The sequence below is a fragment of the Herpailurus yagouaroundi genome, unplaced genomic scaffold, assembly GCF_014898765.1.
Source record: "Herpailurus yagouaroundi ecotype Mexico unplaced genomic scaffold, PumYag 139, whole genome shotgun sequence".
Classification (NCBI taxonomy): Eukaryota; Metazoa; Chordata; class Mammalia; order Carnivora; family Felidae; genus Herpailurus; species Herpailurus yagouaroundi.
In genome coordinates, this window is record NW_024412394.1 from 66632152 (window position 1) to 66655337 (window position 23186).

General features: G+C 37.8%; 1 protein-coding gene across 2 annotated transcripts in view; it reads left to right on the forward strand.

The window, feature by feature from the left end:
- The window catches only part of AFG1L (AFG1 like ATPase), a 203560-nt gene that overhangs the window by 170374 nt on the left and 10000 nt on the right, over positions 1–23186 (forward strand). The window contains exon 12 of one of the 2 annotated variants that reach the window (XM_040474323.1): positions 15534–15669. The exons of the other annotated variant lie outside the window; for it this stretch is intronic. Coding sequence (XP_040330257.1) covers positions 15534–15669 — 136 coding nt within the window. The remainder of the gene's footprint in view (positions 1–15533; positions 15670–23186) is intronic. 2 annotated transcript variants of the gene reach the window in all.

Below are 23186 nucleotides of genomic sequence, written 5' to 3' on the forward strand. Positions count from 1 at the left end.
CTCAGAGCCTGGAGCCTGTTTCCGATTCTGTGTCTCCCTCTCTCTCTCTGCCCCTCCCCCGTTCATGCTCTGTCTCTCTCCATCCCAAAAATAAATAAACGTTGAAAAAAAAATTTTTTTTTAAATTATTGAGAGACCCAAAGAGCTTTTGTTTATATGGGTTATCTCTCAATATTTGCTCTATGTATTAGAAATTAAAACAGAAAAGTTTACAATATTTATAACTTATTTAAAATAACAATGATAAAAACCATTATATTCAACCCATCAAATTAGCATAAGTAACATTTGTATGAAAAATAACATTTTATAAAGTGAGAATAATTTAGTAAGAAGAATGACATGTTTTTTTTGCAAAGCTCTTTAATGTCTGGCTTAATAGAAGATAAGGACAACTGCGTATCTACTTCTACATTCAATCTTTTGTGATATTTTGGTTTAAGTATGTAAGAAAATTTGGTCTTACAGAGATATGTAGTTGGAAATGGGAAAAATATTAAAAAAATTTTTTTAATGTTTATTTATTATTGAGAGACAGAGAGAGACAGAGCATGAGCGTGGGAGGGACAGAGAGAGGAGGAGACACTGAATCGGAAGCAGGCTCCAGGCTCTGAGCTGTCAGCACAGAGCCCAACGCAGGGCTTGAACTCACAAACCGCGAGATCATGACCTGAGCCGAAGTTGGACGCTTAACCAACTGAGCCACCCAGGCACCCCGGGAAAAATATTTTAATAGCCATATCAGATAATTGTGGATACCCTTTTTTTTATAAGTTTATTTTTATTTTTTTGCGAGAGAGCATGGGGGAGGGGCAGAGAGAGAGAGGAAGAGAGAGAATCCCAAGCATACTCTGCACCGTCAGTGCAGAGCCCACAAACCGTGAGATCATGACCTGAGGCAAAATCAAAAGTTGGATGCTTAACCAACTGAGACACCCAGCTGCCCCATGGATACTCTTTTTTGATGCTACATGAAAATTCAACAAGAACTTCCTTCCACAGAGCACAGTATGAAAAAGGTTGGGGGGAAAGGGTAACTTTATAGGGGAGAAACCTGACAAACACCGCCTCAGACAAATGTGGTCAAGGTTAACATCAACAGCAATAATTCATGTTGATAGTTTATACCCTTGATATGATATGATGAAAATAGCACATGACTTCTGTGGTTGTTCTCCCATTACCATAATTCCAGCCTAATCATGAGAAAAACATCAAACAAATTCCAATTGAGGGACATTCTACAGAATAACTTGCCAGTGCTCCCCAAAATTGTCAAGATCATCAAAAATAAGGAAAGTATGAGAAACTGTCACAGCAGAGGGGAGCCTAAAAGCCATGATGACTAAAAGCTAATATGGTATCTTAGGTGGGATCCTGGGACAGAAAAAGGACCTTAGGTAAAAAGTAAGGAAATCTGAATAAAATATGAACTTTATTTTTTTTTTAATTTATTTATTTTGAGAGAGAGAGAGAGGGAGAGAGAGAATGTGAGCAGGGGAGGAGTAGAGAGCGAGGAAGAGAGAATCCCAAGAGCCTCATTGGTTCATTAATTGTAACATATGTGCCATACTAATGTAAGATATTAATAATAGGGGAAACTGGGGGAGCCTGGGTGGCTCAGTTGGTTGAGCATCCAGCTCTTGATTTCAGCACAAGTCATGATCCCAGGGTCGTGGGATCAATCTGCACAACCAGCTCCATGCTAAGTGTGGAGGCTACTTAAGATTCTTTCTCTCTACCTCTGCCCCTCTTCCCTGCTTACATTCTCTCTCTCTAAAATAAATATAATACTAATAATAATAATAATAATTATAGGGAAAACTGAGTTTGAGAGTACATGAAAACTCTCTGTACTATCTTTTCAATTTTTCTGTAAGCCTAAAACTATTCTAAAAAAAAGCCTATTTAAATTAAAAAAAAAAAAACTTGACAAGAAGATTTTAAAATGTTAGTTACAATGTAGTATATGAAGCAGTATCAGTGTATTTTTGGCATTCTATTATCCTTCTTGAACTTTAAATGGATCTTTTGTCATGCATGACTTTGTAAGAGAATGAATACACTGGTTACTGGAAAATATTGATTGAGTTATATAGATCTTTCAAATGTTGGTACATTTAATTATACAATATCAAAGCATTATATTCATTAATATAACCATCAGTCTTATCAGAAAAAAAAACATATTTGAGAATTGGGAAGCTATCAAGTTCATGGTGGAAACAACAAGCTTTCCAAAATTCCAATTTTCAGTTTTTTGCTCAATTTGATCACTGACAACAAATTACTTTTAGTTGTTTTCCTTGAAGTGACAGTCTTACTTGTTCATTTTCAAGAAAATGTCTGTGAAACATTGTAATAATGTTTCAGTGTGAATAACCATAGTTTGCCTGTAACTCATTCTTTCAAATAAAAATTCTGTTCCATGATAAAAGTGGCTAGTTCAGCTAGCAACTCAAACAACTGCACAAGTGCTTTTCCTCAAGATATGTTTGGTATATAGTGGAAGTGCTTTATGTGTACTTCCTTCACCACAAAGAATACTAAAAAGATGTGTTCTGAAGGGTTCAGATTTTAAAAATCCTTTTTACTGCTTCTTCAAGGACATCTGAAGTGGAACTGGATTTTTTTTTTTTTTACTGTGAGTACATGGGCAGTGAAGAACACAATATGATTTGGTGCCACTGCTTTGATTCATGCTTAAGTGCCAGAAGTTTTACCCACCATTGCTTTTGCACCATTACTGAAAATGTCAGCACAGTGAAAAAAGTAAATAGTGTCCTAGTATTATTACTGCAAGTTTTGGCCTCAAAGGACCTCTGAAAGGGTCTCAGGGACCCCTAGAGATCTTAGAACTGCACTGTGAGAGCCACTGACTTAAGTAACAGTATTTCTGACTTCTGCTTTGCTCTTCATTTGAACCAAGTAACTGTATCAAGGGAAGGAAAGGAAACCTGAAAGTTCATGTCATGTCCATAGAGATGAATCTGCTCATTTTCCTTTACTGTAGCTCTGATGTGGGGGGAGTGACCGGGAACAAAGACCACCCAAATATATTCTCCTTTATCCTTCTACAGTTCCCTGAAACAGGGCTTCCCAACCTTCTTCATATCATGACAGGGAGAGAGAAATGGTAAGATTCTTATTAAAGAGTAAGGAAATGAGGCTGCCTAAGCCTTGAGGTCCCTAGCCTGGAGGTGTAGATCCTTTATGGCTTTCAGGAGTACCCAAGGGTCGGTAGCACAGCTACCAGATCGTGTGGATATGCCAAGCCACATGAGTTGGACAATTCTGTACTAAAGTTCTCATCAGGGAGGGGGCTCTCACACTGGAGGATGTCTGTTCTACAGCCAGCTTCATGCTCCATAAAAGGCTCAAAGGTTAGCTCAGATGTGGGAACTCACAAAGTATCTGACTGTACTTCATGGTAGAACCAGAATTGAAGATTTGATGTAACCTGTCCGGAACATTTTTGGATAGAGTGTGGTGATTAAGAGCACAGAGTCTGATTCCCAAACTACCAAGGAGTTCAAGCCGCTCGCTAATTATATGATCTTGGGAAAGTAATTTAACACATTGGTGCCTCAGTTTTTCTACCTATAAAATGGGGACAATAATAGTGCCTACCTAGTATAAATATTAAATGAGTTAATACAGATAAAGTATTTAGAATGACACATGGCAATGTTTGCCTTATTATTATCCAAGTGCTATAGGCTCTCCTAATTGGGTTTGCTTTTCTGAACATGACCATATTGAATTGTAGATTTGCAGAAAGAATCCTGAAGATACCAAGAAGCTAGATGTTAACCTGCAGGATTGCAGATGTGAGGAAATGTGCTTGGAGCAGGGAAGGGGAGAGAGGTGTGGGAAGGGGGGAATGATCTGGGCCTCTTTAGTTTTACTTATGGCTTATAGTCAAAACCTTTTTTTAATCTATGATGGCACTAATAGACAAACTGCTACTTAATGTATAAGTCTATAATATTATTTTTTCTTCAAAGGGGCCGTGGCTCAAAAATAATCATTACTGACTATCAACCCCTTCATTCCTTGCCAAAGGTTTTCTTTCATGGTGGTATCAGGTGTGGTAATTGGGTAAGTCTCAAGCTTTAAGAGCCTCCCAGAAAACCAGGCCATTGAAAGCTGGGACTGTCCCAGATATAACACATGCCTGCTTTTTTACTTGGGGTTGGATGTGTTTTTATATTTACTGAATGGTTTTTGTTTACTGAACTATTTAGCCTGACTCAGAAGATTATACTTAATTAAGAATTTTAGGTTACATCTGAAACTGAATGATTTCGAGAGTCCTCTTTATGCAAGTATTCAGTATCTGAATTGCCATAGTTATATGGTTGCAAAGAAATGCAAAATTATCATAACAAGAAAATAGTCACAAATGAACTGACCACTTAAAAATGTAGCCCATCCTGGGGTGCCAGGGTGGCTCAGTCAGTTAAGTGTCTGACTTTGGCTCAGGTCATGATCTCACGGTTTGTGAGTTTGAACCCCATGTCAGGCTCTGTGCTGACAGCTCGGAGCCTGAAGCCTTCTTCACATTCTGTGTCTCCCTCTCTCTGCTCCTCTCCCACTCACACACTCTCTCTCTCTCTCTCAAAAATAAATAAATATTTTTAAAAACTTAAAGAAATGTAGCCTTTCCTCAAACATCTCTCACAGCTTATACTAGAACCATGCCCCATCCATCACCTCTAAGTCTTTTGCCAGTAAGTCACTGCTTGTCTGAGGTAGTAAACACCCTAACAATGTAGATAAAAAGCAAGCCTAGGGGCACCTGGGTGGCGCAGTCGGTTAAGCGTCCGACTTCAGCCAGGTCACGATCTTGCGGTCCGTGAGTTCGAGCCCCGCGTCAGGCTCTGGGCTGATGGCTCGGAGACTGGAGCCTGTTTCTGATTCTGTGTCTCCCTCTCTCTCTGCCCCTCCCCCGTTCATGCTCTGTCTCTCTCTGTTCCAAAAATAAATAAACGTTGGAAAAAAAAAAAAAAAGCAAGCCTGTCCCCGCAAATCAATTTCGGTCAACTTGATAAAGAAAAAAAGAAAAAAAAAAAAAAGAAGGATAATGACACCATAAGAGCTTTAAAAGAAAATAATTAAATATTTATGAATTAAAAGAGGATTTTGAGGGGTGCCTGGGTGGCTCAATTGGTTAAGCGTCTGATGCTTGGACTTTGGCTCAGATCATGATCTCATGGTTTGTGAGTTTGAGTCCCGAGTCTGTTTTGGATTCTCTCTCTGTTCCTCCCCCATTTGTGCATGCTCTCTTTCTCTCAAAATAAGTAAATAAACTAAAAAAAAAAAAAAGAGAGAAAAGAGGCTTTTAAAAAAACTGGTGAAATCCTTAAATATTTTTGTAAAAATATTTTCTGTGTAGTTGAACAACCAAATTGTGAAGTTCAGGATGTACTATTTTAGCATCCTAGAACTTTATCAAGAAAGTTATGCTGAAAATGAACAGTAATTTGTTCACTGCTTATTCTAGGAATATAGTTTATAGGTGCTGTTCTAATCCATATTTTGTTAACTAAGCTAAAATGACATTTTATAAGCATTATTTGCATTTTTCAAGATAAAGCAAGTTTGGAGGTTGAACTGAAGGATCAGTTTTTACTAATTGTAGATGGTGATTTGTATCTTCCAAGGAAATAACTATCTGTTGGGTTACAAGTTATGATTGTTGTATTTTGCTGTTTTAAAGGGAAAAAGAAAAAAGACCTTTAGAGAAATGCCCATAAAGGAGGGCTGGATTAGAAATTTAAAAACTATAGCCACTTCAACGTGGCCATTTCCATGATGGGTAAAGAAGAATCAGAAGGAATGAAGAAAAACTGGGTTGAGAGAATGCCTTCCTACTCTCTCCATATGACAAGTTTTCTGTTACAGGGCTCATTGCGAGGCTGAACAGTCCTGCTCGCCTTCTGTTCCCAAACTAGGGCAAGCGTAGCTCTTTAGGTGATGTAGCATATAGCCAAAAATTTTAAAGTCTGTAAGCCATTGACTACTTAGGCTCAGCTGCCTGAAGCTTCTCTGAGGGAGAAAGCTTGCTTTCATTTGCCGTGGAAATGTGCATGGTCCCTATAATGGGGAGAAAGCGCCTAGGGATTCCCAGAGTGTCTCAAGGGAAGGATGAATGTGTTGTATACCTTCAATATGTTATCTGTCTTAAGAGTACAATTATTTTGAGGATCAGATTTAGTATTAGACACAACTCCTCATGTTCCCTTTAAGATCACTTTTGTAAGAAAGTATGACAAGCTAATTTAATTCAACATTTGCTTTGGTCTTTGAGAGGAATGTGTCATTTACCTGCTCAAGAATTAAAAAGTATGAAATAAAATTTTAAAAATTAAAGTCACTAGCTTTTCAAAATTAGAATTATTATTATTATTATTATTTTAAAGTAAATGACCTGGGGCATCTGCATGGCTCAGTCACTTAAGCATCTGACTCTTCATTTCAGCTCAGGTCATGATCTCACAGTTCATGAGATCGAGGCCCACGTTGGGCTCCGTGTGCAGAGACTGCTTAAGATATTCTTTCTCCCTCTTCTACTTCTCTTCCCGTGCTCATGTGATTGCTCTCTCGCTCTCTCAAAAATAAATAATAAATAATAAATAAATAAAAGTAAACTGAATGATCTGACTTGGAGTATCACAACTCTAAACTACAGAATTGAATTCGCAAACTACCAAGGAGTTCAAGTCCTGGCTCTGCCACCTACTAGCTATGTGATCTTGGGATGGTAACTCAGCATCTCAGTGCCTCAATTTCTCTACCTGCAAAACAGGAATAATAACAGAAATAGTTCTCTAAACATAAGATCTGTATAATGACAAGATTGGTAAATATAGGAAATATAGGTCAACCAATTAATAAGACTGTAAAACACTTTATAGGTACTTTAGTTTTTAATTTTTTTCTAACATTGATTCACTTTTGAGAGACAGAGACAGACCACAAGCTGGGATGGGACAGAGAGAGAGAGAGAGAGAGGGAGACACAGAATCTGAAGCAGATTCCAGGCTCTGAGCCATCAGCACGGAGCCCGATGTGGGTCTCTAACTCACAAACCATGAGATCATAACCTGAGCTGAAGCTGAACGCTTAACCCACTAAGCCGCCCAGGCGCCCTACACTGTATAGGTACTTGTTTGAATTTTAAAAGTTTTAACACTGTGGCTTTTTTAATGCTTACCTACCAACTGGCTCTTTTTTTTTATTATTATTATTTTTTAACAGAAGTTTTATATATAAAGTAATTCCGTGATTTTTAACTTTCAAGTTTTTCTATTTCCCACCATAAAATACATGACTTGATATTCTCCATAGTACCTTTCCTCTGGATTAGATCAGTTGACTCAGAATTAGTAATTACTTAGTACATTGCTAATTAGAATATTTAGTAAAATATATTCCAATAGATATATTATGACTTTGAAATGTATTTTATAGAAAAAATTTTGAGAATTGTTAGAGTATACTATTTTTGTTTCTTAAAGTAACCTGAAGATACTAAGGCCAAAGATTTTGAGAGAAACCTAGAAATGAGTTATAGTATCAAAAAACTGTAAGATTTCTATGTATTTTAGGATGAAACATTACTTAGCTCTTTTATCTTTTTATTGTTAACCAAGAAATATATGTTGTGTAAGATTCCCCCCTTCCAAAGATTATTACATTGATTCAGTGGCCAGCAACTATTTCTTAAGTACTTCCATATTGGTATACCACTGTGTTAGGAGGAGTATAAAAGAAGTATATGAAGTTTACAATTTAGTAAAGGAAATAACATGAACAAATGCCAGACAGTGTTGTAGAGTGGAAAGAGGCCCAACCGAATCAAGAGATAGGAATTCCAGTACTTACCCAGATACTATGTAGCTGAGTGGCCTTGGGCAAGTCACTTAACATCTCTGGGTCCAAGTATCTCATTTGTAAAATGATACAACTAATTTCTTTCATTCTTTTGAGCTGTAACAAGTCTATTTTGAGGAGTTGTGCTCATTAGTACATGTTATGATTACGTCAGGAGTTAAAAGTAAGGATAGTAAGGATTGGGAAGACTGAGGAGACATGAGACTTAAGGAGGAAATTGATCTTGACCTTGATAGGTGAGTAGAATTTAGATGAGCAAAGTGAAGATATTTCACCATAATCTGAAGCCAAACACTGAATGTTTCAGGAGGAACAGAAGATACTTTCCTAATGAGAGTACAGTACATGTTAGAAAAGAGGAATAAGCATGAAAATTTCAGACAGATCCACCATAAAGACCAGGCAGAGAAATTTAGACTTCTTACCATGATCCACAAGAAGTCATTTTAGATTGAGCAGGACATTGCTCAATTGTTCAAACCAATTTAGATTGGTACATAAAGTAATAGGATGATTAATGGGGCAGTACACTCTAGGAAAGGTTGTAACTTACCAGCATGTTCTAGTGGGTCAGCAAATAGTATCTCCCCTTGGAAATGCCCTTCTTTCAAGAAGGAAAACTTGGATAAATAAACCAACATGCTAGGTAATTGTTACCTTTTATGCAAGGTAACAGAGAGAGCCCTACCCTTTTTATATTTTATGGTACTTCTTTCTAGTCATTCAACAGATATTTCCTGAGTACTTAATGGAAGGCTGGCATAGTTCTAGGTGCTATAGGGGGTACTAAGGTGAATAAGAGTTAGTCTGTACACTCACACAACTTGAATTTAGAAGAGAAAATATGATCAGTACATAGATCACTGGAGTGTGAGGCAGATTATAATTAGTATTATTGGATCAGCGTGAGCAGAAAGTTGTGGGTAATTAAAGAGGAACTAGGCCTTAAAGGCTGGAGGGTTGAAGATTCTGCTGGCATGGAGAGGAGAGGGTGTGAGGGTAGCTGTTTGGTTGTTCCTAAGAATAGGGCATAATGGGGGCAACCTTTGATCTCTTCCTCCTCTGAGGTTTTGTGTTTTTATGAAAAATACGGAAGTAGGAAATGGCAGAGTATATTCAGAGAATTGAAGATTCAGGAGGGTTCTACTTCCGTTAATGACAGAGTAGCACCTATTTGACTAACCCACCTTTAGATCAGAGCTGTAACTCTGGACAAAATCTAAGAAATAACTGTCTGGGAGGCACTATAGAACAACCAAAAGCAGGGAGAAAGCTCAGGCATCACTTGGAAGAAAGGAAAGACACTGGTGAGTTTCTTATTTTTGTAGGTTTTTGTTTTGTTTTGTTTTGTTTTGTTTTGTTTTGTTTTGTTTTTTGCCAGAGAAGAGATCACAGTTGTTTTCATATGGAACATCTAAAACTCAGTAGAAACCTGAAATATTCCTGGCTTGAGGAATGAGAAGAGAGCTGGAAAATAAGAAAAGAAATGATGGAACAGAGAGAACCACAGAGGAAGAGCCCAGAGTTCTTCACAGAGACTGCCCAAATCTTGGGCTGACCTGTGAACTGCACATGCACAGCTAACACTAAAAATACTGAACAGAGACTTCAGCTGCTGCTCATCATAGAGGAGACAGAGTTTGGAGTTGGGGACTAGCCAAGTTAATTACCTGCTAAAATAGCAACAGTAGAAAATCAATATACTTTGGTAGAATAAAAAGAATTCCAAGTCTCTGACAACATATCATTCACCTTATCTAGAATACAATCCAAAACTGCTAGCTGTGTGCAGACACAGGAAAATCTGATCCATTTTAAAAGAGAAATGATAATCAACAGAAACTGACCCTGAGAGGATACAGATGTTGGAATTAGAGGGAAGGATTTTAAAGTGTTTTTTTTTTTTATATATCTACAGTCAAGGATATAAGGGAAAATATATTGATAATGAATAAACAAATAGGAAATCTTAGCAAAGAAATTGAAACTAAAAAAACCAAATAGAAATTCTAAAACTAAAAGTTGAGAATTCTAGATCTAAAAATTTTTAAGTTTATTGTACTTCATACCAAACTGTAGAAGAGTAGAGTCAGTGAACTGATAGGTCAATAGAAATTATGCAATGATCTGAAAAACAAAAGTGTTGAGGGGAAAAAAAAGCAAAACCTCATGACATAAACTATGTCAAAAATCAACTATATCATTGGAGTCCTAGAAGGAAAAGAGAGAATGGGGTGGAAAAGTTTTTTAGAGAAATAATGGCTGAAGTTTTTCCAAATTTAAGAAAAGATATAAATTTACAGATCCCAGAACCTCAACAAATCCCTAGCAGGTACAAAGAAAATCACTCCTAGGAACATCATAGTCAAATTGTTGAAAACCAAAGATAGAGAAAATTTCGAGGCAGCCAGAGGCACAACAGTATGATTGAAGACTTCCTATCAAGAAGCAATGGACAAACAGTGCAATATCATCTTTAAACTACTAAAAAGAAAAATCACCCAACAATCAAGAACTCTTTTTCCAGACAATTTAAGGGTCATGGCTGGAATTTAGATAGTATGTAGGAGAGTGGTATGCACTCAGCCAGAATAGATGGGTTGAAGTCAGTATAAAGGGGCTTGCATATCAGGTGGTAGAGTTTGAATTAGAACCTTCTTCAGCATAAAAAAAAACTTGTCATTTTTTAACAGATCTATATTGGATAATCTGCCAAAGTTGTATAAGATTGTCTCTGCTGCTACCATATATGGAACCTTTGTGCATTAGATAAAGCTCCCCAAGATGGGCATGGAGCTAAGTGAGCAAATCATGCCCTTATGTGCCCCTTCCTCTAGATTGATGCTACCCCTCATCAGGGTCTGTGGCTTGGAATGCGGAACATGGGTCGAATCTGTGCTCCCAGTTGCCCCCTAAAAAACAGGTGTACATGATAGATTGGAAAGAACAAGATGAATATGAGGGAAATATGTAAGATTGGATGCCGAGAGGTCTCAGGGCCAAGGGCATGCCACCTAGGGCTCTGATGTTTTCAGTTTGGATGACCAGAAGGATGGCAGGACCCTTGACAAATACCTGATATAGGAGAAGGGGACTTACAAGCAACTGGAAATCTAAGACTGAAGATACAGATCTGGAAGTCATTTATAGAGATGTGTTAGTTTGAAGTTGAAAGGAGTCCATGAAATCACCTGAACTGACACTGAAAAAGGAAGAGATGAGGGGTGTGGATGGGGATTGGAAAATCTTACGATGGGATTTAGTGGAAGGAAACAGAGTCAGGGTCCTAGTACAGCTGAATCAAAGGGACATTAGAAACAACTAAAATCTCCCACCATTTCTTGAATAATTTTTTTATTTTTATTTTTATTTAAACATTTTTTTTAACATTTGTTTATTTTTGAGACAGAGAGAGACAGAGCATGAACGGGGGAGGGTCAGAGAGAGGGAGACACAGAATCTGAAACAGGCTTCAGGCTCTGATCTGTCAGCACAGAGCCCGACACAGGGCTCGAACTCACGGACCGCGAGATCATGACCTGAGCCAAAGTCGGCCACTGAACTGACTGAGCCACCCAGGCGCCCCTTGAAGAATTTTTTTAAATGGAAGTAATTTACTAGATTGGTAACATCTTGGGATTTGGAGGTTACTATGTAAAATGTGTTAATAGATGAATATAACAAGCCTCTGCTCTTAACCTAATCTTACTGTTTTCCAGCCTTAATATATGTGGAAAAACTCTGTAAAATATAAATTATCCTTCACACTTACATGGAGATACAAAAATTATCTTACATACATTTTCCCCCAGTTTTATTGAGAAATAATTGACATACATCACCGTATAAGGTTTAAAGTGTACAGCATGATGATTTGACTTACATATATTGTGAAATGTGATTACCCACAATAGGTTTACTTAACATCCATCATTTCATATAGATAAAAAGAAAAGGAAGAGTGATTGTCTCATAACTGAAAGTTTGCAACTTTTTTTTTTTTTTTAATTTTTTTTTTCAACGTTTATTCATTTTTGGGACAGAGAGAGTCAGAGCATGAACGGGGGAGGGGCAGAGAGAGAGGGAGACACAGAATCGGAAACAGGCTCCAGGCTCTGAGCCATCAGCCCAGAGCCTGACGCAGGGCTCGAACTCACGGACCGCGAGATCGTGACCTGGCTGAAGTCGGACGCTTAGCCGACTGCGCCACCCAGGCGCCCCGAAAGTTTGCAACTTTTAACCACATTCCTCCATCTCCCTTCCTCCCAGCTCCCCACCTCTGGTAACCACAAATCTGATCTCTTTTTTCTATGAGTTTTTTGTTTTTTGTTTTTTAGATTCCACATATAAGTGAGTTTAAGTTAGTCTGTTAACTAAGAAACTTAAAAGATGTACTGCTGTTGAGTATCAAAAGTTCTTACATTTTATTTCCCGGATTCCCTTTTGCTTCCCATCTAATTAAAGCAAACTAAATAACAAAATAAGCCTTAAAAAGAAATAGAAAAAGAATAATTTAGGCATGTATTTATTTGTAGCAAAAAATATTACAGATATACACATATACTCACAAATAGAATTATGTAGATTTTTTAAAAAGCAGGGCAAAGAGAAAATAGAGAATAATTAAGTTGAAAGGAAAACTTAGTATATGTAAATCCATGTCATAAACCTCTACAAGGTTCTTACACTGAACAATTATATCAGCTGTCAGCTTCTCCCAAAGAGGGGGGAAGATGTTCAGTAAGTTATAAGGCATAAAATTAGTTACTCAGGAGAAGTGAAGCTTTTTCTGGCACTTGGACCCATAGGGACTTCTAAAAGATGCCGGCAGACAGTTTTCTCAGCACTATTTCTGCTGTCAGTACAAGTTTGTATCACACAGATTCTTATAAACAAGCTGGGGCCCTCATGACAAAGTACTATTCAATGAAACTAGTGCTATAAGAGGTCAAAAATGCCTTATAAGTAAGCTTTTCTATTATCAGGTTGATCCAGAGAAATTGCTTAGAAATTGGATAAATGCTTGGAGGTTGGATAGACTCATGTTCAAACCTTTCATGAATGTTGTATATTTTAATAAAAGTTGAGTAGCAGATAATTCAAGGTTGTCTTTTTGGTAAGAAGATGGAGTGAAGAATTCTATTGGTCTTACTCTGAAGCATTTGGCCCTTTGTGTATCTAACAGCACAGAGAGGCATTCAGCCTTGCTCTAATTAACTTTTTAGTATCTTTAGAATATTAATTAGTATTTTTCACCAAGTATTTCCATGATTTTGAAAGCAGAAGAGTGGGAGGAAGAAAAATTCTTTGATATCCATTTCTTTTCCAACTCTGATTAGGCTTTTTCAGTATCCAAGTCTAAGAGGATTGGGGAGAGTCCGTGAACTCTCACAGGGAAAAGCAAAACAAAAATAACAAAATCTCTGCATTTGTAAGACTTTAACAGTTTCAGAAGTCATCATCCTCAAATTTAAAATAAGTTACTTGCAGGTGCCTGGGTGCCTCAGTTGTTAGGCATCTGACTTTGGCTCAGGTCATGATCTCATGGTTCATGACTTCAGAGTCCCACATCTGGTGAGCACAAACCCTGCTTTGGGTAAAAACATGAATCTGCTTTGGGTGTGCCCCGCTTCTCCCTCACTCCCTCCTCCCTCCCTCCCTCCCTCCCTCCCTCCCTCTCGCTCTCTCTCTCTCTCTCTTTCTCTCTCTCTCTCTCTGTCTCTCTGACCCTTGCCCACTTGTGCCCCCCCCAAAATAAAATAAAATAGGTTACTTGCTATTCTATATCCTCTTGCTTTTTAGTGTCTTAAATGTCACTTTTCGTGCCTCCTTGCTTTGATTTCCAAAGGAAGGAGTTTACATTGATGAACCTTTCTTTTCAAACGCACGTTTAGAACCAGTAGCAAAGGTGTAGACCCTCATTTGGGGGTAATCTTTCAAATTTCTTCTGGATAGATCTCAAAGCCAGGCAAATTTAGAACAGTCTTTCCTCCAGATGTAGCAAATACTGCCCTCTACCGAGGGGATACGCAGGATGGCTTGACTATGTTAATGATCCAGTGCTAGTCTTCAGTTACTGATTTCAGTGAATTTGGTGGAATCATGTTGTTACTAATTACTTCATCATTACTGTATACATTCTTATTAAAATCGTTATATTAAAAAATAGAAAACATAAGGGATGAAACATTTCAGCCTTGGCCACATACATTATTACCTCTGTCGTCTGTACAATCAGATATAATGTCTGAGGCATTAATAATAATGTTTAAATTTCCATTTGTTTTAAACCAGCTAATAAAATCTTTTTACCAGTGGGAAATTAGAAGGGGGTTGTTACCGTATTGTTTTCATAAATGAGTTTGTAAAATGCAGTAATGATGAAGTAATTAGTAAAAAAAAAACAAAAAAAAAACAGGAAAAATGTGGAGATAACTTAAAAACACAGCGTTAGAAGAATGTGAAAAAGTAGGAAATCGTTAGCATCATCATCGTTATTAAGAGGCACCACTGAATGTAAGCATCAATACAGCTCCAAGAAAATACATAAAAATTTTGGTTTTCTGTGCTACAGGCTATAAATCAAATATTTTTGTGACAGTTGCTGGAGTTTATATTTCCTAAATGAACTGGAAGTATTCCTGGGAATAAACCCAGCGCAGTGCTTTTCATCCAGCAGGTACTCAATAGATCTGATTTGATGTGGTTTGTGTTTTAAGAAAGTTGTCAGTTCTGGAATCTCCAGACTTAGGTATCTCCAGAATTTGGAGATTTATTACATACAGAAAGCTAGTCAAGTCAGAGTGAGGAAAGAGTGCAATCACCTCTGGTTTGCCACATAGATTTTTTTGTTGCCATTGTTATTATACACTCCATTAAAAATGACACGCACAACCCCAAAAGAGTACTGCATTAGCCCATCATTATCTCGAGGGGATAGAGAGTTTGCTAAAGATCCGGTAGATTTGGGGAGAACTAGCCTTCCTGCCATTGAGACTCTAAGTCAAGGAGTAAATCTTTCCCTCAGCACACCAGAGAACATTTTCTGAAGTAGAGTGTGTAAGAGATGGTAGTATTTTCTGGAATAGTGAGCTATTTCCCAGTTGGATGGTAGGGACTTCATATTAATGTGATTTCTCATATTAAGGTGCCGTATTACCAGTCTTGGGAAATTATGTACTCTACAAATACACATATTTCAGTGCTTTGTTTTTCTAGTTATTATCTTTATTGATTTGGTGCACATAGTTGTTTTAACAAATTCATATGATATCTTTAGTTTGTTTTGAAAAGGATGCATTCATCCTAATTAAAGTGTTTTTTCCCCCTATTAAAAAGCACTTTTCTTTAAGATATGATGTATTGTCATTTCTGTATACACAAAGCAAGATGCCGTGCATACTTGTGTAATGAGGGGCTATCAGGGTAGCACTACAAGGAATTTATAAAGAGAAGTCTATACAGATAAAGAGTAACCCTTAGGACAATATAATCTAGACAGCGCTTGAAATAATAATCATCCTACTTGAGCTGAAATAATGGTGGCAGAGCAAGCATTAGCCAGGCAGAGAAAAAAGAAACTCAAGCTGACAGCTCATTCGTGTGTGCTGAAGTGGACCAACCGCTCATTGCAGGGCAGAAGGCAGCCTGGTGGTAACGCTCGTGCATTTCACACTGGTGTGGCTTTGAGAAAATCCCCGCTCCTGGCACCAGGGTCAAACCGAAGCAGACAGCTGTGCCGTTTCTCATACAGGAGAAAGAAGACAGCAGGCAAGCTCTTTATTCCTAAAAGTTTTTTAGAAAAACTGTGCTACATATAATCCAGCTGTATACTCGCAGTAATTAAGGAAAACAAATGCTCTTTGCAAACTCATTATAGATTTAAAGTTCTTTAGGTTTTCATCAGGTTTCCACAGAAACAAAGAGTTTGAAACAATAGTCGAGAATGCACAAACCATCAAATAAGTGGATTTTAATTGTTTCTGTTTAGAAAATTATTCAGATAGCCAGCCACATCAGAGACTATTAAACTTTTTAATTGCTCAGGTAGAAAGATGGAGAGTGCCATCATTATCTATCATAAGAAGAATCTGCATTAGATAATGCTACTTGAATTTTGAGCTAGAATAACACACTCAAGGATGCTACTAACTGAAGTGGCATTTAGTAGTCGAAAATAATCATATGCTTTAATTATTCATAGGACACAATGCATGAATTTATAATACTAATTATGGTTTCAAAAGGTGTCTTATGCTATGGTTTACTTACATAAGAGGATCAACTAATGCAAACAAAAGTATAAATACTTACAACTGCTATAGAGATCATGTGCATGCAATTTTGTGGTGTGTTAGGTCAGAAGAGTAGAGAAACGTATCTTTGTGTTTTGCGAAGTTCTTGTGAGAGTTAGTACAAAATTTGTATTTGTTAAGCATTCAGTAGTTACCATTGGTTCTGAAGAAGACTTGGTGATCATGTGTTTACTTGTTCACTAGTCTTGTATTATGCAAGATCGTGTTCCCTGGGCTGGTAGGTGCCCCAGACACTTGGGTGGACAAGATAGTACTGACCCTCCTGGGACTCCCAGTCTCGTACAGTGGAGTAAATGAGGGTGGCAACTGCAGCTTTGAATAGATTTGTAACTCCTCAAGCTCTTTAGTGTATGCATTTGCGGTGACTGTTTTACACATTCACTCTTCATGATTATTAGGGAAGAGGCAGGGGATTAAATAACTGAAAAGCAGGGGCGCCTGGGTGGCTCACTTGGTTAAGTGTCTGACTTTGGTTCAGGTCATGATCTCACAGTTTGTGAGTTTGAGCCCCATGTCGGGCTCTGTGCTAACAGCTCAGAGCCTGGAGCCTGCTTCAGATTCTGTGTCTCCTCCTCTCTCTGCCCCTCATGCTCATGCTCTGTCTTTCAATAAGATATAAACGTTAATTTTTTTTTTTTTAAACAGCTGAAAAACAAAACCAAAGAGTATACTTTGCAATCAGTAAAGATCTTCAACATTGTTTTGCTACATCATTCAGTTTTTACTCTTTTGTCACAATATATTTTATTTCCCTTTTGGAAAATGCAGAAAAATCTATAAAATAAAGAAGATCATAAAATATTATAAAATATAGACTTCTAAGTCTGTCACTATCTATAACAATTGTTAGCATTTTTACGTAGTCTTTTTCCTACATATATATTTTGAGCAAAATAGGTACCTTAGTATAATTATAATGTTGAAGTATGAGTTTTTCACTTAGCTTTTTATCATAAACATGTTTTCATATCATAAAATATGTTTCGTAAACATTATTATTTGTTGGCAATATGTTCCATTATGTCAGCATGCCATAATTTATTGAGCCTTTCCTCTGTTGTTTTATTTTAAAGTTGCTTTTAGTTCACATAGTTATAAATAATCCTGTATATAGCCTTTGGTTGGATTTCTGGTCACTTCCTGTAGATTGATTTCTAGAAACAGAATGATTGGGTCAAGTCGATGACTTCTTTTAGGGCTCTTAATACAATCCAACAAAATATTTTTGGAGCATCTGAACTAATTTACTCTCTTAGCAGCAATGGATGTCTCATTACCTACTTGCCAGCATTTCAATTTCTTTTTCTTTGCAAAATTGCTATATGAAAAATGATATATCATTCTTATTTTGTCTTTCTTTGGTTACTAGTGAGCTTGACTATATTTTTCATTTGTTTATTAGCCTCTTCGACTTTGCTTTTAGTTCAGGAATTATGTATTCGTATCCTGTGTCCAATTTTCTGTTGGAATGCTCTTATAATTTTAGTTTCATTGCAGTCAGTCCTTATCTCTCTCAGTTGCCTTTTTCATGCCAGCTTGTTTTTTCTCTGTGACTTTCTGTTTTTATTTGATTGGTCCATGTCTTCTGGTATTCTATTGGGATGCCACATAATTTTCTAGCTTTTTTTCCTTCTAGCTCTTGTATACAGTTAATCACCAAGTTTTATTTTTAGACATGAGTTCTGTGCTACACCATAAAAATGCCATAATTGATTAAGAAAAATAAATGAACATAAAACAAATGACAGTATGTGTCTTTACATATCCTCATCAATTATATAAGACCAATCTTGCTACAAAAGCTAGACATACTTTTCTACGTGTGCTGGACTTGCTAAGGACTTTTGAAATATGGGCTTTTCCTAGTAAACCTCTCTGTAGCAAGTATAGTGTTTCAGTTAGCTATTGCTACATAACAAATCACCCCCAAAACTCAGTAGCTTAAAAAAATAAGCCTTTATTATTGCTCTCTAATCTACAGGCTTAGCTGGAAAGTTCTTTTAATATATTTTGGATTCACTTATGCATCTGCAGTCAGCTTTGCTGATCTTGGTTGGGTTCTCTCATCTACTATGGGCAGGTGGGGCAGCAGGCTGGAGGCTGGCCTCAGCTGTTTTCTCAGCTTAGACAGTTGGCTCTTCTTCTTATGCTCTCTCCTTCATCGGGAGTCCAGCCCAGCTGTTGCAACAGAATGAGCAGAAGTGTGCAAAGCCTCTTGAGACCTAAGCTCAGAACTGGAAAATTGTGACTTTAGCCTCATTCTATTGGTTGTGGTAAATACAAGTCTGGCCCAGATTGAGGAGTTGGGCAGACAGATGCTAAGACATGGAAGAGATGGAAAGTCACAATCTAAAGAGTGTAGACAAGGAGGCAAGAACAATTGGAACCATTATGATAATTAGACTACCCCACAAAGGCATTCTTTATTTCTCCAAAAATATATTAAATGGGTTTAAACTGAAAATTTTTTAAGAGAATTTTTAAGTTGCACTTGAATGCCCCAAGCATATTTAAATATCGAATACTAGGGGAAGTAAGGGTGAGTAGTCCTGTGGCAGCGTACCATTTGGAGGGTGCACAGGGCTAGATGAGATAATTTGTCAGCATCTATATGTGTTTCGATGAAAGTGTTTACTAAATTTCTGTTATATAATCAGAAGAAAAATAAACTTACAGACATATTTAAAATGCATCAAATATTAAATTTGAACAAAACTTTAACATCTTTTCAAATTTGTAATGAGAAAAGTTGCCTCCATTAACATAACTTTTTAAAAATCAGCTTTGGGGGTGCCTGGGTGGCTCAGTCGGTTAAGCATCCGACTTCAGCTCAGGTCATGATCTCACAGTCCGAGAGTTTGAGCCCCGCGTCGGGCTCTGTGCTGACAGCTTGGAGCCTGAAACCTGCTTCAGAGTCTGTGTCTTCCTCTCTCTCTGCCCCTCCCCCTCTCATGCTCTGTCTCTCTCTGTCTCAAAAATAAATAAAAACATTAAAAATTTTTTAAAAATAAATAAAAACCAGCTTTGATTTGAAATGGATAAGTGCAGTTCCTGATTAAAAAATTTTAATGATAATCTGAAGAAAACTTGAAGAGAAATTTTTGATAGTGACCATCTTGTGTGAAGAAGAATCCTTATCCACCTAGGAAATGTGAGAAAGTCTTCCACTTCCAATAATGGTGGACTCTGTCAGTAATTTGCACTGATCCTGTCGTTAGGATGATGAAGGAAGATGGATGAAATAAGAATTAGGATAAGCTAGCTGCTGAAACAAACAACCCCAAATCTCAGAGGCTGAACAAATGAACGTGTATTTCTTGCTCATATCACCATCCAGTGTAAGTTGGCCAGGACACTGCTCCATGTGGTCCTTCATGGAACCAGACTTTGTCCCTGTTGTGCTTCCACCCCTCCTTCGAGTCCTCAGAGCTCTCTGTTCAGCATGCAGGTAAGTCAAGGCAGTGAGGATCCTGTGGGCCAGATCTAGAAGCCATGCAGATCACTTTCCTTTACATTCCACTGGCCTTAACCTGATCACACGGCCATACCTAAGTGTAAGAGAGTCTGGGGAATAGTGTCTAGCTGGGTGCCCAAGAAGATGAGGAAAACATGGATAGTGGTGAGTGCTAGCAATCTTTAAAAAAAAATGAGCTGAATTGAACTGAGCTTACTTTTGGCAGCCTCACTGGATCAGCACAACAAAAGTCAGAGTTTAGGACCAGCCCAGGATGGGGACCTAGTAAACTACCACCACTTTGGATGGAACCTTGAAGGACTGAATGCTAGGAATAAGTGTGAACTAGAAGTCAACTAGCTCTCTCGTGGACTTCGGTCAAATTCAGTGAGCCAAGTGACTCAGAATACTTCAAGCCTCGAACTTGGCTTTACTTCTATGAGTGTTTTTTTTTTTTTTCCCAAGATATACGAGGATACACACAGCAAACATATGAGGAGACAAGACACTGTGGATGTGAACAAGAACAAGAACAAATGATAAAATTAGGAACTCCAGATATTGGAATTATGAGTCTCTATTTTAAACAACTAACCTTACATATTCAAAGAGATTTTTTTTAATAGGCTTGGAAATTTAAGTGTAGGGATCTAGAAAGGTACATCGGCTTTGGAAAGAACCAATAGAAATTCTAGACCTATAAAGTACAATAACCAAAACAACTCAATGGATGAGTTTAAGAGCAAATAAACCAGAGCTAAAGAGAAATATAGTGGACTAGAATATGGGTCAGAGGAAGCTATCCACGGTGAGTCATGAAGAACTGAAAAAGGGAAAATACAAAATAAAGGATAAAAGCAATGGAGAATATGAAGTTTAGCTTAGGTTCTCTTAGAGTACCAGAAGGAGAAGAATGATGGAGCATGGAGCAGAGGCAATATACATGTACAGATGGACTAGATGTCTGACATCTATGGAGAAAAGGAATACAGCACCTCCATCATCAAGCTTGCCTGGAGAAAATTTGCTCAAATTAAAACATGACATAAATGGAAATATATCAGTCTGGGCTGTGACAAAATGGATTTTGACATCACGAGGCCTTTGATCAGGGAACTCTGGTGCTTGGCCGCAAAAGCTAAACGTGAACTGTTGGGAGATGCTACCATTCACCTCATCCCCTCTGTCTGGTTTTCCTAGTGTGAAGAACATAACTATATAACTAAAGTCAAATTTCACCCCAAATATGAAATCCCTTATCCTTTTGTCAGACTGTATAGGAGAAAATATATGTTCAGCCTTATGTTTTATTTTCTTTTTAAATGTCCCTGAAAAAGGGGCGCCTGGGTGGCGCAGTCGGTTGAGCGTCCGACTTCAGCTCAGGTCATGATCTCGCGGTCCGTGAGTTCGAGCCCCGCGTCGGGCTCTGGGCTGATGGCTCGGAGCCTGGAGCCTGTTTCCGATTCTGTGTCTCCCTCTCTCTCTGCCCCTCCCCCGTTCATGCTCTGTCTCTCTCTGTCCCAAAAATAAATAAACGTTGAAAAAAAAATTTTTTTAAATGTCCCTGAAAAAATAATACTTCCATGATGAAGAAAACCTTGGGGGAAAAAATGTCCATGAAAAAACTGGTATTATGATCTCACACATATGAGATAGGGGATAAGATTCCAATTATAAAAAATGACCCCCCACCAGAAATACTATTTTTGTTATTTAAAAGTAACACAGTTCATGGGGCAGGGATGGGGGGAGATCAAAAAGGTGTAACAAAATTAATCTTTGATTCCACCACCCAAAGATAACCACTGTTAACATTTTGATCTAGATCTTTCTAGACTTTTCCTACATACATACCAAGATATACAACAAAGGTTTGCCTTGGGAATGGGGAATTTGGGCCAACTAAGAAAGAATAGGAGTTTTTTTGTAGGTGGTTCAATTATTTTGGAGACAAATGGGTATAAAAGAAAGAATAAGTCTGCTACTTGGGCTGTGTTGTGTTTTATTCACACATTCATTTGCTAATTCATTCAGTAAGTATTAAGCACTTCCTATGTGCCATGGTGCCACGTGCTGGGGGTAGGCGCTCTTCATTCTGTGGGCCTGGCGCCTTCCCCCACCTGTAGTGCTAATGGTATTACCAAAAAAGTGGGAGGGGGCTGGCCTGAGACATGCTATTTTTGTCATCTGTAAATATGACTTCATGGAGCGCTAATGTGCCTGGCTGACAGAGACCGCAGCTTTTACCTCCTGAGTGCAAAGGCAAAAGCAAACTGGAGTCGAACTATTCACTTGTTTGGGCTCCCTGGCCTCATGAGCTCAGGAAAAGGTTTTTTGATAGTTACTAGAAGAGTAGCTACTATTCATTAAATATCTGTTGTATGCCACATAGGTACTGTGCAGATACCATTTCATTTGCTTTTCATGTGACCTCTTAAAATTAATTTAAAATTATATTAATAAATTAATAAAATAAATGTGCTTTTCACATGACCACTTTAATAACTAACATTTATTGAGAACTTACTATGTGACGGCCACTGTTAGAAGATTTTACACGTAGTCAGTACAGCAAAGCTTCAAGACAAACCTGTGAGACATGTCCTGCTATGATCCCCAGTTTACAGATGAGGAGATGGAAGTTCAGAGACACTTGCTCAAGGTCGCATGACTGGATGTGACCAACGATTCCAAAGTATAAAGTATGTTTTTGCCCACAACTTTAACTTATTTTATTGATGAAAAATCGCATTTCTGAGTAATAAAAAAACAAACAAACCCATCTCTCACCAAAATCAATTCTGAGAGTTTATCACTTCTTGGATACTTCAACATTGAATCTAGTATAAGAAAACACTCTTTACTAAAGATTTCACATTTTAGATTAATATTAATCTAATGTTGGAGCTGATTTCCTTGGTTAATGATGTCCTCCTTCAATTAATACATTTCATTCTTAGGTTTTATTTATTTACTTACTTATTTATTATTATTTTATGTTTATTTATTTATTTTTTGAGAGAGAAATAGAGACAGAGACAGAGAATCCCAAGCAGGCCCCGCACTGTCAGCACAGAGCCCCACGCAGGGCTTGAACTCAGGAACCATGAGATCATGACCTGAACCGAAATCCAGAGTCGGGTGCTTAATTGAGTCACCCAGGTGCCCTTCTTCTTATATATACATTCTCACTCTCTCTCTCTCTCTCTCTCTCTATACACACACACACACACACACACACACACACACACACACACACCACACACATATGTGTGTGGTGTGTGTGTGTGTATATATATATATGTATGTATATGTATATATATATATTTTTTTTTAGTGTTTATTTTTTTATTTTTGAGAAAGAGAGACAACGTGCAAGCGGGGGAGGGGCAGAGAGAGAGGAAGACACAGAATCTGAAGCAGGGTCCAGACTCTGAGGTGACAGCACAGAACCTGATGCAGGGCTCAAACTCACAAACTGAACTCATGGACCAGAAGTCAGAGGCTTAACTGAACTG